Source organism: Pteropus alecto, unplaced genomic scaffold, assembly GCF_000325575.1.
Source record: "Pteropus alecto unplaced genomic scaffold, ASM32557v1 scaffold3, whole genome shotgun sequence".
NCBI classification, from domain to species: Eukaryota; Metazoa; Chordata; class Mammalia; order Chiroptera; family Pteropodidae; genus Pteropus; species Pteropus alecto.
The window spans coordinates 48,447,487-48,463,466 of NW_006442484.1; the positions used below are offsets into that span (position 1 = coordinate 48,447,487).

The 15,980-nt window shown below is 33.4% G+C and overlaps 1 protein-coding gene across 10 annotated transcripts in view; it reads right to left on the reverse strand.

The window, feature by feature from the left end:
- Nucleotides 1–15,980, reverse strand: part of ZNF385B (zinc finger protein 385B) — a 265,070-nt gene that overhangs the window by 47,546 nt on the left and 201,544 nt on the right. For 2 of the 10 annotated variants that reach the window (XM_025039442.1, XM_025039444.1), the window contains one exon: nt 2,264–2,302. The exons of the other annotated variants lie outside the window; for them this stretch is intronic. In XM_025039442.1, coding sequence (XP_024895210.1) covers nt 2,264–2,302 — 39 coding nt within the window. The remainder of the gene's footprint in view (nt 1–2,263; nt 2,303–15,980) is intronic. 10 annotated transcript variants of the gene reach the window in all.

A 15,980-nucleotide genomic window follows, 5' to 3' on the forward strand; every position in this document is an offset into this window, starting at 1 on the left:
AGCTAGCCCACTCATTTCCTCCCAGTGTCCCTGGCACCTTTCAAGCTGCTGCCCCAGAGCTAGAGCTTAGGGTGAGTGAATATGTCGGAGAGTAAGTAAATGCACTGGCCCTTTAAGAGGAACCCCTGGGATGCTCACAGTCCTTCCTTTCACTCAGCTACAATATACGCTGATTTTTCACATTTAGATTTTGTGGAGACTTCTTTTCCTGGCACTGAAATCTTTGACTGGGGATCCCAGGGTGGGGCTGGTACCTCTTGCTCCTCCAGGGGATCTCTGCCTCAATATATTCCTCCCAATTTTTAACTGCCACACACAGGTGTCAGATCAGCTCATTCTGCAGCTCTGCCTCTCCTACTAGTCTCGAGGTGGCTTCTTCTGTATGTCCTTAATTGCAGAACTGTTCAGCTAGACTTCAGGTGATTTTCCATGATGGTTGTTCTGTAGTTTAGCTGTAATTTTGATGTGATCATGAGAGGAGGCAAGCACAGCATTTACTTATTCCTCTTTCTTGACCAGAAATTCCACTTACATTATTTTGCCACTTACATTATTTTGCCATATCCATTTACTATTGTGTTATTATTATTCAGTTAATATTTTTTCTTTAAATTAAATAAAATATACTTTAAAAATATAGCAACATTTATGAAGTCATAGTTTTAATGTACATGCTTTTTAATTAACACTAAAATGTAAAACTTTCATCATCTAAAATAAATATATATATCCTAGTTGTTCCCATACCACAATATAGAAACATAGACAAAACAAACATCTACAAAGATCTAGTTCCAAGTTTTTAGTAAACCAAGATATCTTTTGACAGCTCTAACATGACCCTTGAACAGAAATATTCCCTTTAAATTTTTGAAATTGTTAGCTGCCTACATAATTTTTTAAATAACTCCTAATACAAATTTATTCTACTCAAATCTCATATTTGTACATCAGATTGAAAATATCTGTTTATATTCCCAAGGCTGAAAGCTCTCTGTCCCTAAAAGTGAATTGTGCTGAGCATTCCACATACAAAGGCAAATGAGTTCCCAGACAGCTGCTCCCTAAAAAGCAAATTAAAAAGGTTCCTTCATGAAACTCTAACCAGAAATGGCTTCTCTATCACATACACAGTCCTACTTGTCCCCATAAAATCAACTAAATAAACACAGCCCTTTTACCCTATTTCTTGTCACCTGTCATTAACTCTTGCTGCCTATCCATCTTTTGATTACTTATCATAAATCATATGAAAATTTTATCCTCCATGTTTCTCACTGAGATGGTTTTCTATTTTCTAACTTGATTCTCTATTTTCTTTTAGGTAGTATTTTTTTTTTCCTGTCTAAATCTTTTATCTTCCTCTGCCTATTTATCACAGAATTCTATAATTAATTTCTCATTCATCATTTGGGGAACATGATTTAGTTGAAAGAAAACGTTAAGTGGTATAAAAAAAGAATGTTCCACTTGATAATTCATCTGATACCTTGAAACAGACACTGTCTAGATGATGTTTTGAGTATTTACCATCTGACGCAATAACTACAAATACCTGAGTCATTTTTGTGTGATCCAGACTTGGCAAGAACATAGAAAATGTTTTCATATATCTTTCTCTTTTGTTTTATGAGTATAAAGTGGTAAAATCTTGATCTTTTTATTCCTATGATACTCTAAAAGTTAGATGAAAATAATAATTATGATATAAACTTTTAAAAGTTCTTTGCTAATTCAATATCAGTTCTCTATAATCATAATGAGATATGTATAACTAAATCAATGGTAATTATTTTATTCAATCATCAATTTTCAGGATGAATAAAATATTCAGGAATAATTAAAACATTCCCATAAATCCTAAAATATGATAAATGCAAGTGATTCAATTTAGTATAGCCAAAACTATGTATCTATATAATAATGATTTCATAAACATAATACTCAATAAATTACTGGAGGTTTTGCAATTATAAGACACACTCATATTTAAGATTCAATAGCCATTTTATAGACATATGAATGTTAAAAATGAATAAGTGTTTCAAACATCTTTATTAAAACATTTTTATCACTTTTAAATGAACAAATTCCTTGTTAAATACTCATATTAAATTAGCTCATGTTAGTTCCATTGCACAAGAAAGCTGTCTGTGGATTGAGAAGATTGAGATTCATTGGTAAATAACGCTGAAAAAGCTTTTTTTTTTTTTTAAGAAAATAAAAGCCCTACCATATTGCTCTAACTACTAAGTTTCCTTACCTGACAGAATTTATTGGTCCCAAATAAGCCTCTTCTTTTCTAAAAAAGTAAAAGTTAGAAGTAGTAATCTGGAATTTTGAGGCTAGTAAGCACATTACATGAAATTTTTAAAAATCCATTTTCTTTGCTCATCTCTAATTAAAAAGCCTGAAATATTAACTAAAAAGCAACAAGAGTTAACACTTGCCACTTTGTGCAAGACCTATGAGTGCAATTAACGGGTAGGTAATAAAAATGAAAGATGGGTTGTGGCTGTTACCAGGCACTGAGGAGATAATTGGAGGCTATGTATGGACAAATTAACTATTATATTATAGTACTTATAAAGGAAATTAATGAAGCTGGCCTATCACACCATCTATTATATTTTCAATATCAAAATAAGAACAAACAGGTATCTTTGGTGTATTCACCAAATTTATGGAACCAAAAAATCTGTGTGAATTTTTTAAAAGATCATTACTTTCACTGAGTATACCAAATAGTGATTTATATCTTACAGTGTTAGCAATCATATAAAAATATGCAGCTGCAAATAAAGACTAGCCATAGAGAAAAGAAACACTCTGCAGCACTTCACTAAAGGCAGGATGGACACTACAGGAGGGGAGAGAATATCTAAGGTAGGGGCTATATGATGAAATGACTTAATATTGGATGATATTTTGATTTTAGATAATTTTTTTAGATGGAACTTTAGGCAAGAAAATAGAATTACAAACTTTTCAACTATTTCAACAATTTTAAGAGTCCTGAAGTTTGAATTTTCTTCTTCTCAGAGTCTTAAAATGATTTCACTAGCCATCAAGAGGGACTGGGTATGGGAGTAAACTGAACACCACCACATTGAAAAGCAAAAAGAACTGCTCAAGAATTATACAAGGCTTTCTTCCATGTGGTTAAATAGCTGGGTCCCAACTATTTTTAAATAAGGGGAAATTTCACCTTAAACTTAGCCATCTACTTTAACCAGTGTTCTAAACAGCATTCAGTAAGAACTTATTATACAATATCATAGGGACACTAACTTTTCTACTAAACAGAAGAAGAAATCAAGTTTTTTACTTTAAAAATGTAAAAATCAGTCATCCAACAAACATTTCTGGAGGACTAATGTGTTTCAGATGCTGTCCCAGTTAGACGGGGTAGGATGAGTCAAACACAAGAAAGGACCTAATTATAAAAGTTAAAAAGTGAAAAAGATAGTATAAACTCTGTTTAGTTGGAGGCTGGACAAATAAGTGACCATTAAGCACACACACATACAAAAGATGGAAGGAAGGAAGGAAGGAAGGAAGGAAGGAAGGAAGGAAGGAAAGAGAGAGAGAGAGAGAGAAAGAGAAAGAGAGAAAGAAAAGAAAGAAAGAAAGAAAGAAAGAAAGAAAGAAAGAAAGAAAGAAAGAAAGAAAGAAAAATGAGGCACGAGAAGGCACATAGATTTCTGTCTCCTCTGCCCAATCCTTATTTAGGACTTTTTCCCCCTTTTCTGATTTTCTCAACTTTAAGCACCTAGGATCTTTCCATTAACAGTGACGTAAATGTATTATCCTGCCAGGGATATTTGCCTTTTAATTCCTTTTCTAGCCATGTAATAATAACAAACATTATAATAACAGCAACTTAGATTTACAGAGCTCTTACTATGTGCCAGAAACTATGCTAAAGAATTATCTTGTGTAGTCTCCACCATCACATGAGGCAGATACCATAATTATCTTCCTTTGGCAAATGAAGAATCTGAGGCTTTGAGAGATTTAATAACTTGTCACCCTCGATTTTTTAGGTCTGAAGCCATGATTGAAATTCAGGCAGGAGTCTCTCCCTACCCTATTTTCTGCTAATGGGACACTGATCAGGGGTGATGGGTATTGTGTTTGGCACTGCTATAGAGTGTGAGGTTTGAGAAGAAAGGACGAGTGTTTCTAGAATTTTGCTGCCTGTAAGGTACGTGCATAGTCAAACTTGGTGCTTAAATAAAAGTCTCCTGGAAAAATGAGTCTTGGTTTTTATCTTTTTGACCAATTTATGCCCTTATTAAGATAAGCTCATTTCTTCTTGTGCAACTTCAGGAAAGCCATAAATAAAAATTGGAGCTATCCTGTCTTCTTTCCCCATTGTAACTGTTGGGCTTGCATGCACGCACGTACACACACACACACACACACACACACACACACACGCAGAAATTTCTGGGAATACTTAGAGATTAACTTAGCTGGTGACAGTCATCATTTGCACCTGTCCTTGATTTACTGCACAGAGGACATCAACTACTAAACCCTTGTGATTTAGGGCTTTCTGGAAGTTTGGCAAACTTTTAACTGATATTATCAAATTATAGTTGTACAAATGAATGACTATTTTTCATCTCTTCTTTTTCAATACTGAATTTATGGGAAAGAATATATGGTCTCATTAGAACTTCAAATATTCATGAAATGACATATTTAAAAGTGATAGCTATGTCATTGAAGAGCAATATTTCTCTGAAGTTCCTTCAAAAATAGCTTTGCCTTTTATATTTAAATACTCTGACCACAGGACTGTATATTACTGTTTCACTTTTCTCAAATCCTTAAGAATTTAAATAAAACAAAACAGACATAACTATCACAAAGACAAATTTCTTTTCTCAAAGATCAAGAAATATAAACAATTGCATATTGTTGGCAACATTAGCTCAACCACACAACTTTGTACTGTTTTGGATTTCAAATCAGAAGGCTCAATAAAAATAAGCCACATGGAACATTACACTGGGATTGCACGCTACCGTGAGACCTGCATTTTAGTATCTGGAATGTGTAAAAGCTGTGACTTGTCATACTGACACTGCTTTTCCTACCCAGAGCACCCTGACAGGGAGTCCGCTTGAATGCCATCATTGCCACTGAAAAGAAGACAAATGGTGTTTCATTCTCTCGATAGGCTGTCGATTCAACCAAGAACCATATGGTTGCAAAGGTGCTTCTCCACGAATCTCCCGCTCATTACTAAAACCACACAATGGCTGTGTGTTACAAACAAAATCAGTGGCACCCCCATTCTACTAGGATAGCACTATTCCACCAGAAAATTAATCAGTCATTCATAACTTGAATAATGACTAAAATAACACAACAAATACTTAAAATAATACTTCACGTTATATCTAAGTCTCAGACCAAATAAAGCTATTATTATTATTACTACTACTATTTTATCAAAATGCAGTAAGCTTTTAAATATTTGAAGCTGGCTGACAATTAACAGTACCTGATTGCTGCAGAAATTAAGTCGGATCCCAGGATGCCTTTCCAGACCCTCCCTAGTGGTAGTTAATATTCCCTAGTGGTAGTGGAGTCGGCCCAGAGATTTGAAGCAGCCAATCAGAGTAGAGCACAGATTAGACTATCCCATTCCCCCTTGTTTTGTTTTAAATGGATTTAGAAAGCTGGATATATTTGACTCAAATTCCATATAGTCAGGCCCTCTTGGAAAAGCTCTGGGATTCATTCAAACAGGAATTTTATATTCCATTGATAAAAAAGGATGGTTAGAGTAAGGAAAAAAAATACCATGTGATCTATTTTGAAGATCTATTTCCAATAGTTTTCTTTCTTTTCTCTTTCTCTTTTGAGAAATTCCATTTTGGTTTTATTTTTGGAAGAATAAAAAGAATCATTGATAGGATGCTAAAAGATTTGTGTTTCTGCCATAAAATAATGTCCTTTTTCTAGATCACTCTGATAGTAAATGATGTAGCCTTTTTAGAGGTTAACTGTTTCATATCGACTTAGACATTTCTGTCCTTGAGAATTTTTGTTCCTTTCTAACACACCACACATTTATAAATACATGATTTTCAGTTTACATAAAAACTTTATTTTCTTGAAAATCGATTCATTTAACAAACATTTATTAAATGGCTATCCTGTATTGTTTTAGGAACTGGACATATACAATGGAGAAAAGGCCTTCAAAAATACAACATTCTAGTTGGGAAGACCTATGTATCTAAAGTAATAAGGTATTTTCAGTGTTTTAAGTACCATGAAAAAAATTAAAACAGGAGAATGGGAATGAAACAATATTTTAGTATGGATAACTCCTAAAAACATTTTGGTTGTCTTGATACAACTGTGATTCAGACACTTTTACATGTAAATCATACTAAATATGTAAAAATAAGAACACTATCCATGATTTAGGGAAGTTGATACAGAATTTGGAATCATACAGCTTGTAACAACTGTAGAGTAAATGGGGCATGCTCTTCAGCTTTCAAAGTGAGATCTCTGCAGAAGATTTTCTTCAACTATAAAGTCCCAAGACAACAACTGGATCTCAGAGCCACCACTCTCATCATATCCCCAAGGAGAAAAGGAAACTAAAGAGATCTTCATTTTGGAATTTCTCTATAAATGAGTGCTAAGTGCCAGATGTGTCTCATCTGGAGACCTGCCTAGTGGGTTTCTGAACAATGTGATTGGCTTGGTGCTTAGCAAATAGCAAAATGACTGGGAGTTATCTCTTTTGTTTTTTTAATAAGTACATATCTTGTCCAAGATATAACAGCTTTTTATAAAGATATTACAAAAAAATAATGTTTTTCATTTCTAACACTTTTAAAACTTTTAAGAGTAATCAAATGGTAAAGCAAAAAGCTAAAAGAAAATGAATGGGTGGTTTCGCCATCTCTCTTTAGTGGAAAACCAGTTTAACATTTTTGACAGATTATTTTTAAATTGTTCTGAGTGGCAAGAATAATTTTTAAGTTCTTTTTCAGACAATAGTTCTTTCGTTAATGGGAAGTGCCATAAGATTAGACCTGTACACCTTACTGAAGTTGAATGTCTAACTCTGACAGTAGATTCTTGTATGTAATAAATATGGTCAGTACAAATGTAAAATGTTCCATTTTCCTGGCTGCCTCCACATGCCTGGTGATTTTCCATGCTGCCAGGGATCAAGAATGATGCAGCAGAGCTGTAGTTACGCTGCTGGGTAATTTAAGAAGCCACATCAAAGAGCACTTCAAAAGTTCAGTTTAGCAAATAAGACTTTCAGCTTATGTCAGCAATGGTTATGAGACTTAATTGAAGGTCCATTCATACCTCATTGCATGGACACACACATATCCAGTAATGTTTTGGGTGTTGACGTTCCTATTTCAACATTAGATATATAAACTGAAGAACTGAAATTTAATTACATATGTACCATAGTCAGGTTTTAAAATGCATCTAAGATCTAATTCGTTAACGTGATATATTAAAAGGAGACCAGTGTACCCTTAACCCTAACTGCAACTGCTCCTTTCAATGTAGGTAAAAAGCACTAAGGTAGTCTGCTAAATTATGTCTCCTAAGAAAACTCAGTGCTTTTCTTTCTTTCTTTCTTTTTCTTTCTTTTCTTTTCTTTGTCTTTTTTTCTTTTCTTTTCTTTTCCTTCCTTCCTTCCTTCCTCCCTCCCTTCCTTCTTTCCTTCCTTCCTTCCTTCCTCCTTCCTTCCCCTTCCTTCCTTCCTTTTCTTTCTTTTTTCATTCTTAAATAAGTAAATGCTTAGATGTGACTGGAAAGAATTAGGAAAAAGAGGTATTCTTCCATCAGAATACAAAGAAAGTTCTTGAAAGGATTTTCATATTATCAATTTTTGATGTTCCTAAAACTAAAATAATACTTGACCAATGAATATATACAGATTTGAAAGAGCTATAACATTTGTCAATGACAAGGTAACAAAAAGTTCATATAAAATTGTTAAATGCCCTTTTGAGGAAAAATGAAAAAAGTTACAAAATTTTTAAGAAAAATAAAAACTACCCAGAATCTTTTAGGGAATTAATGCAAATTTAGCTCTGTTATGAATTTTAATAGCACAGAAGAAGAAACAAAATTATGACAAATATTATTAATATTATTTTGTCTGTGGAAAAGTTACTATACTTAAAGTATTTATACTTTATATTTATCAATGAGGTGTAGTCATATTTCAGAAAAATAAACAGCCCAAGGCATACATAGTTGACAATAAACTATATCCCCCCCCGACCCCCCCCCCAAAAAAAAAACACCAGCAAAGCTAGTCAAAGTACACTATTCAGAGTTTAGGGAACAAGAACTGGATTTGCCAAGAGAATCTAAAATAAATGACTCAAACGCTTCCTATGTTATTTAGTATTGTGCCTCCTCAGGGTAAAATAAAACAAGAAATGAATCATTTCTGGGATATAGACTGAAGAATCATTTTTCAAAAGATGTATAAAATACTAAATAAGATTCATTTGAGGATAGGTCATGAGAAGTGATTATTCTACAGTACATTGAAACAAGGCATTCATTATGAAGTTTGAAAGGACAGGCTAATACCTAAGATAGAAGCTAGTCACCTAGACTTGAAAACAAACCCCAAAACTATCTCCAAGATTAAATTTCCATAACATGAAATTCACTGCTGAAAATAAGTTTGAGATATATTTTTTAAAAAAGAAGTTTTTATTCTTTAGAAGGAAAAAAAATGGCATACAAGTTACTAGACTACTTGCCAATGTTTATGAATGTAATTTTTTAAAATTATTGGTGCTAAGTCTCCAAATCTAAGTAAGGATATGTTTTCCTGTTTTCTGGTAAACAGGCTAGAAAATATTACAAGAGCTTTCTAAGAATATTACAATGAGCTTTCTTGATTTAAAAATCAATACACTTCATCAACAGCCAAATGCATTAACTGACATTCTTTCAAAAACATTCTGTTAAAGCTAAGTTGGAAAGACTGCTCAGTAACTAATCAGATATATCCTGATGCTGAGGCAGGACAGGTCTGTGGCACAAATTAAAAAGGTATAAGATGAAAAGAAAACCCCACCTGCAGGAAGAAGTACAAAATTGGAAACCTAGGCCTTTTGGGATGTATTCTTAATTCAAACCTAAAATGAAGTGGTTTCCGCCCCCCCTCACCCCAAATGGAGGACAACTCATCTCTTACACTAGGAAAAAACCTGACAGTGGAGGACTGACAAGGCTCCATGCAAGGCGACAAATCTGCAATGCTCCAATCCTAAATATCTTGGGCTCTTATTCCCTATGCCACATTCTCATTACACAGTGGTAAAACGTCAGGAATCATCTATGTTTTCAAACTGTTTTTTTTGTTGTTGTTGTTTTTAGTTTGAGCCCCCATACCTTCTCTCAACCTTATCCCAAAACAATCCTAACTAATAATTCATTACACTAAAACACTGAAAACAGTTCCAGTTAAAGCAGGTAGCTCAGGCCCCAGATCCACTATGCTGATTTAGGTTCAACTTCCTCACTTGAAAATGAGAACAGATTTGGAGAATTTTAATAACTTACTTGAGCCTCTTCAGCTAAGACCAAAACCCAGATCTCCTGCTATGTTGTCAGATTTGTGAATAAAAATCATTTTTTAGTATAAATATATGCCAAACACTGCATAGGATATTCTTATACTAAAAATGATTTGTTATTTATCTGAAATTTATCTTTAACTGGTATCTTGCATTTTCATTGCCCCCTAGCCTCCCCACCCCTGTCCCCATGAAACGATAGCATGGCTATACCAATGTTGATTCTACTGGTGCTCCTCCTTCTTGCAGGCTCACCTGTCACACTTAATATTTTAGGACTTTAATTAGGAAAGTGACCCCTGAGTGGTTTTGTTAGACAGGTGATATCAAAAATATTTTATGTTATATATTCATCTTGCTATTGCCTTTTTGTATGGATGTATATGTATATACATATAAATATTAGCACGTAGTACATATTAACTCTTCTCAGCAAAAAACCATTTTGGTCTCAGTCTGCATTTATTTTATGCAAAATGTGTCATACTTGTAAAGTAAAATAAAGAGCTTTAATAAAGTGCCTTCTTCTGCTGTCTGCAGTGATAATTGCTTTATTGAATAAGGATCTGTTAATGGTATACATCTTGACATTTAACATTTATCCATTTGATTTAGAATTATTTTTATGCAGTTGCAAGGAAGCTATAGCTCAAACCCAAAGTAGTTTAAACTTTATGTCTTCCTTTTCTTTTGAATTTGTAAGGAAATGTAGTCTCTTATGGGTAAACCTACTTAGTCCACCAAATTTATTTCAAATTTATTTCAAAAAACTTATTTCTGCATCTATATGTTCTGAATAGAGCAACACATGTAAGAGAGAAATCAATACAGTAAATGAAATCATACAGTTAAAAATGTATCTAATTTGTTTACTTTTTGTCCATGGATATGATGCCAAGATTTCCTAGTCAAGCAATGGAGAAAAACCTATATGAACTACAAGTTGTTATAAAACAAAATTCTTCAGTAACATTCATGACACTTAATATTATGAAGCAAAAGTCATTTGTATTTATAATCTATCCATTCCTTATGAAAATTTTTAGAAACTTTTCTGAATTATACTGTTTTCCATTCTGAAATTCTGCCTATCTGAATTTCAGAACTATGACTGGCGCTTTAAAGTCTTCACAAATGCTCATTTGACATTTTTATTCACCTTTCTGTCTTCTCCAACCTCTAATACTTTTACAAAAATGGGACAAATTCCTATGTCTAACAACATGAGAAGTTGATGTCACTTTAATTTAAAAGATTTCATGTAATTAGTCATAAACCACCAAGTTCCTGCCTCACAACAGAACAATACTATAATAACAATTGTTGGCAGTTATCAAACCACCTCAGTTCGATTGGCCTACTGAATCTGGGGTTAAAAGCTGGCCTCTGGAAATCAATCATGCTCTCAGCAGAGAAGAGTATTTCAGTGATATGAAGGCTGAAATGGAGACTATAATCTTTTGTGATTACCCTTGAGGCTGAAGCAAACGCAAAAAGGAGTCTATGAATTGCTGATAATTTCCTATGATGATTGATTCCCAGGAAATTCTGATATTACTCTTGCTCTGTAACAAAATGATGGTCCCCCAGAAGTGTAACTTCAAAGAACTCCACATCTGGGTGTCTCAGTGCTTCTTTAGAAGCTACTCACCTTTTAAATGGGCCAGGCCTGTGAGGCAGCTGCTTTCTCTCTCTAAAGACAATGGAGTGTCTGATTGCACAAGGAGTGAAGAGCTATGTGCTACAGGCTGTCTTCCTGGAAAGTTTTTTATGAAGAAACTGATTTAAAATGTATCTGTTTTAAAACTTTTTTTCCTCCACAGAAGTCTAAAGATACATATATTTCTCTGCTCTTCCTAGGAGGTATGGAGCTATGAATATCTTAGCTTGTATAATTTTTAAAGTTTTATTTAGGCTGATATCTGTATTCTGTCGAAAAATGCTTTACATTCATATGTACATACCCTTAATGTCTATATAATATTTTGAAATAGAATACAAAACTACTAATCTTTTTTGAGAAGCATCAAATTTACAGTTAGATGCCATAGCTCAGGGTACAGGTTAAGTGGGTACTTCTTGTATGATTGACAATTTAAATTCAGGAAAAAAGGAGGAGGAAGGATAAAGGGAGATCTGAAACAGTCAAGGCAAAAGAATTTTTATAATAAATTTTCATTATCTGTACACGAAGGATAATTCAATACATTGACTACTGTGACTGAGTTTGAAATATCTTCTAAAATTGTCATTCTAACCAATGTCAATTTGATTAATGTATAGTTTGAGAATACGGTTCTATGTTTGGAAGTTGATAGTATTTTAAAAATATAACAGAAAACATCAGTATGTCTTAGGAGTCACTGACAACATGTCCTAGGTACACAGCTCTCATGTTCAAAATACCTTCATACATAGCTTTTAAAGTCTAAGTATCATTGAAAGTAAATAGGGAAAATATAATCCAACCAAACTGGTTGTGGTTATTCTGAACCTCCATTCTATATACCTTCTCCTCAACACTCCAAGTTCAGTTGCAGCCCCTCAAGATTCCTTTCAGGTAGTCAGGTGATTCTGATCTTTAAGTATGCCCTGCTTTTCTCTGATTCAGCTAACATAAATTGAGCACCTACTAAGTACTAGGCATGGCTACTTTAAAGTGTATATTTCTTAAATTCAAGAACCAGGTCTTAGCCATACATATATCCTTAGCATCTACCTTAATTAGGATTGCTCTAATGCACACAGGCAGTCCCAGTGATAAACATAACTTGGTTTATTTAAAGTAATTGATTAAGAAGAAGAGATCAAAGAGATAGAAATAGTCATAAAATCTTAATGTTATTTATAAGAATAGAGTTTGCTGTTTTAGGAGTTCTTTCATGAATATTTTCTCATTTGATACCTACGAGTATTTTAAATGATTAAAAATAGTGTGGTGATATGTTATACAATTATGTTTTTTTCAGACACAAAATTTCAGAAATTTTCTAAATATTCAGTTATAGCCTTAATTCTCCATAAACATAATACACTTAAATATTCAAGATGTAACGATATAGGCTGGAAAGGTATTATCATCCGAGTTTTAAATGAGAAAAATTAGAGTTAAGTGGCTTTCTCAAGATCAAAGAAAATGAGTCCAGAGATGGGTCCTTTGACTCCTGGTTGAGTGCTCTTTCCTTATGTGCTGAAGCAGATGGCTCTATCCACTTCTCCCCTCCACTCTGGTTCCTGCTTTCCCACGTGGCATGAAGCGAAGTCAAGGTCAGGTAGGACTGTTGAGGCTTACTTTGGGACAAGTCAATCGGAGTTACTTCTCTGAGAGAGAATACTCCAAGTGGCTGTTGGGAGGAGGTGGGATATGACCAATGAATGAGTGATGAAATAAATTAATGTCACCAACTTGTTTAAAAGGGGAGTGTACTTCAAGAGTTGAAACTTAAGTATATGTCATGTGATAGTGGCTATTAGTAATCATTTTGGCATTTAATCACTTTACCTCATTTTGGGAAACAGAGACTTTTTGGGTTTGATTATATTATTATGACAATGAACCATTTACCTATTATGGAAGTTTGGTGTCTACATGAGGAAAACAAAAAAATTAGACCCGGACACATATTTTTAATTGTTGGAGACCTTCTGTATAACTCTAATTATTTAAATAATAAGCCTGTGAAAGAGATAAGATATATTGTCTACATACCACTCTGATCTAGAAACTGTTTACAATAAGGAAAACAAGTATGAGACTGACGAGAAAAATCTATCTTCTAAATAGAATACACTGCAAAGGAGAGTATTTCAACCTGACTTTAGGAGCCACAAAGATTTACTGGGTACTTAAAAAAATATGTCCCACATGAATAACCTGTGAGTAATACACACATTTAAATTTAGGATATGGTAGGGTAGAGACCAGTTCTTGCTTGTGTGATATTTAACTGTTTGCCTTTTCTGTGGCAGAGCTATCTACTGAAAGAAATTAGAAGATTAGATTATATTCTTCAATCTTCTGATCTGCAAATAGGGACAACAATGATACATATAGCCTATTTCATATATGGATATATTAAGAGAATTAATTGTAGAATGTCTTTAAAATATGCTAAAGCCCTTTAATATTAGAATTCCACAAAATAAGGTATTATTCATATAGTTTATGTTTATGCATCTTATTTTAAGCATCAGAACATAGAAAGGAGAGCAGGAAAACCTAAACTGACAGCTAAGTCTTTGAAAAAAGTATTTTTCCAAGATTCCTACTGGAATCTTGAATGTTGAAAATTCACAGATTGCTAAATAGCACTCCAATTCATCTTTAGCACTCTCAATGGCAACTGTAAAAGTGAAGGCACTGAAATATTCCAAAACATGTTTTTCCCTCCCCAAAAGAGATTTGAGACTTAATTCTGAATATAAAAATCCAGAGGGAGGGGAAAGAAAATGGTCTGTGCTATCGGATGGGTTCCCAAGCTTTTGATAAAAGTTTCTGAGGGAACAATACCATCCATTAATGTTTATAGAGCAACCAACTTAGAAATACTTTTCCTAAGCTGGAGGGAATGTTCTGTACAATAATATTTTGCTACTTTTTATATTTATTAAGCTTTCCTGCTTTACCACAGGTACATAAAAACTTGTTCCCTGAGAGAACCTAAGAGCAAGATTGTTGTTGGTTTGTCATCTTTTAATTAACTGAAGATCTCTTAAAAATATGATAAAATTTTTTTAAGAGGGCCTGACATAGCCACTTTTTCCAAGTTGACTGTACTCTTGAAAAATGTTGACCTGGGACAGCACCAAGACTAAAGATCTGTCTTGCCAGAAAATCTGATGTACCCTCCAAGTACACATAATCCTTGAAACTCTAGCGCTGAAGATGAAGCCCCAAAGCCATGTGAGGTTGAGACTAGGATAATGAAAGGGACATGGCAAGAGGACATAGAATTGTGGGACTATGGATGTCCCCTTCCTCAGACTCTTGAAACCTACATTCTCTTATCCCATAAGGGCCGTTAAGGTCTTAATCTAATGTTTCTTGGCAGCTTTAGTCAACTGAATTGGCTATTATTCACCATGAGCAGAATCTTCTATTATATTATGGTGAAGAGGAGGAAGTAACTTCTAAGACAGTGAGCAGCTTCCATCTCATTCACTATAACCCCTCTTTAGCCCAACAGGCTCGTGTACACATTCAGTAAGTGGTTATGAATGAATGTCTTTTCCTAGGCATCCAGAACAAATAATTTAATTAGGGAGAGAGAACATACATAACCACACATTATATACATAAAAACATTATAAATGATATTTACGTATTCTAAAGATGCTTCAAGATTGAGTAGAGAAAAGGGGGATTTGAATAAGTCTTTAGTAGATACATCTTAAGACTCGTGAAAAAGGCAACGGACATGAGTTAAATTTAAAAAAGATGTTTGTTTAACGAAATCCAGTAAGTTTCAAGTGTACAATTCAACAGTAAGTCATATATATTTTGCATTGTATATTCACCGCCCATAGTTAGATTTCTTTCTGTCACCACATATTCGACATCTTTTACTCTAACTACCTCCCCCGTTAAAAATTGTCACCATAATAAAAATAATAATAAAAAATAAAAAATAAAGTTTGGTCAAGGAAAAAAAATAAAAATGTACTTTTTTTTTCCTAAGAAAAAATATTTTTTTAAATATAAAGAATGTTTGGGGTTTGAAGGGGAGAGGGAGACAATAGTGTAGACGTATTTTTTTCCTCTCAGTGCACGTTTGCATAATTTTTCTGTCTTTTTAATAGGGATGTAAAAATAGGAATGTAAAAACTTATATTCAGGAATCTATAATTAAATATTTATACAAAATCTTTGTTAGTTTTGTACTATATTTCAAAGATTTTCTATGCCTATTTTTTTTTCCTAATGATCTGGGCAGTGTTGCTATTGACTTATCTAACTGCAATAATAGGCCATTCTCCTCTTTCCATTTAAAGTAAATTTGAATAACCATGGAAAATTTCAACATGACATATTTTACATATATACATTTCCTTAGAACATATAAAATAATGTTACCTACCCTTCAATATATTTTAAGCATATCAGAAAAATAAAAATTCAACCATATTCACTTTTTTATTTGACTGAGATAAACGTGTCATTTCAAGTAGCTGGACACACTTAGTATCCTAAAAAATATGGGATATATAACTTTTTAATGACAGCATAGCATTACTAGAGTGAAAAAGAAGACTCAACGGCAAAAATTCACATCTGAGTTACATTAGCAGAGATAAAATATTTTACTTAAAGAAAAAATCAAATAAAACAAAAATATGTATCTAAATATTTAAATAAAAACTTCACTAAAT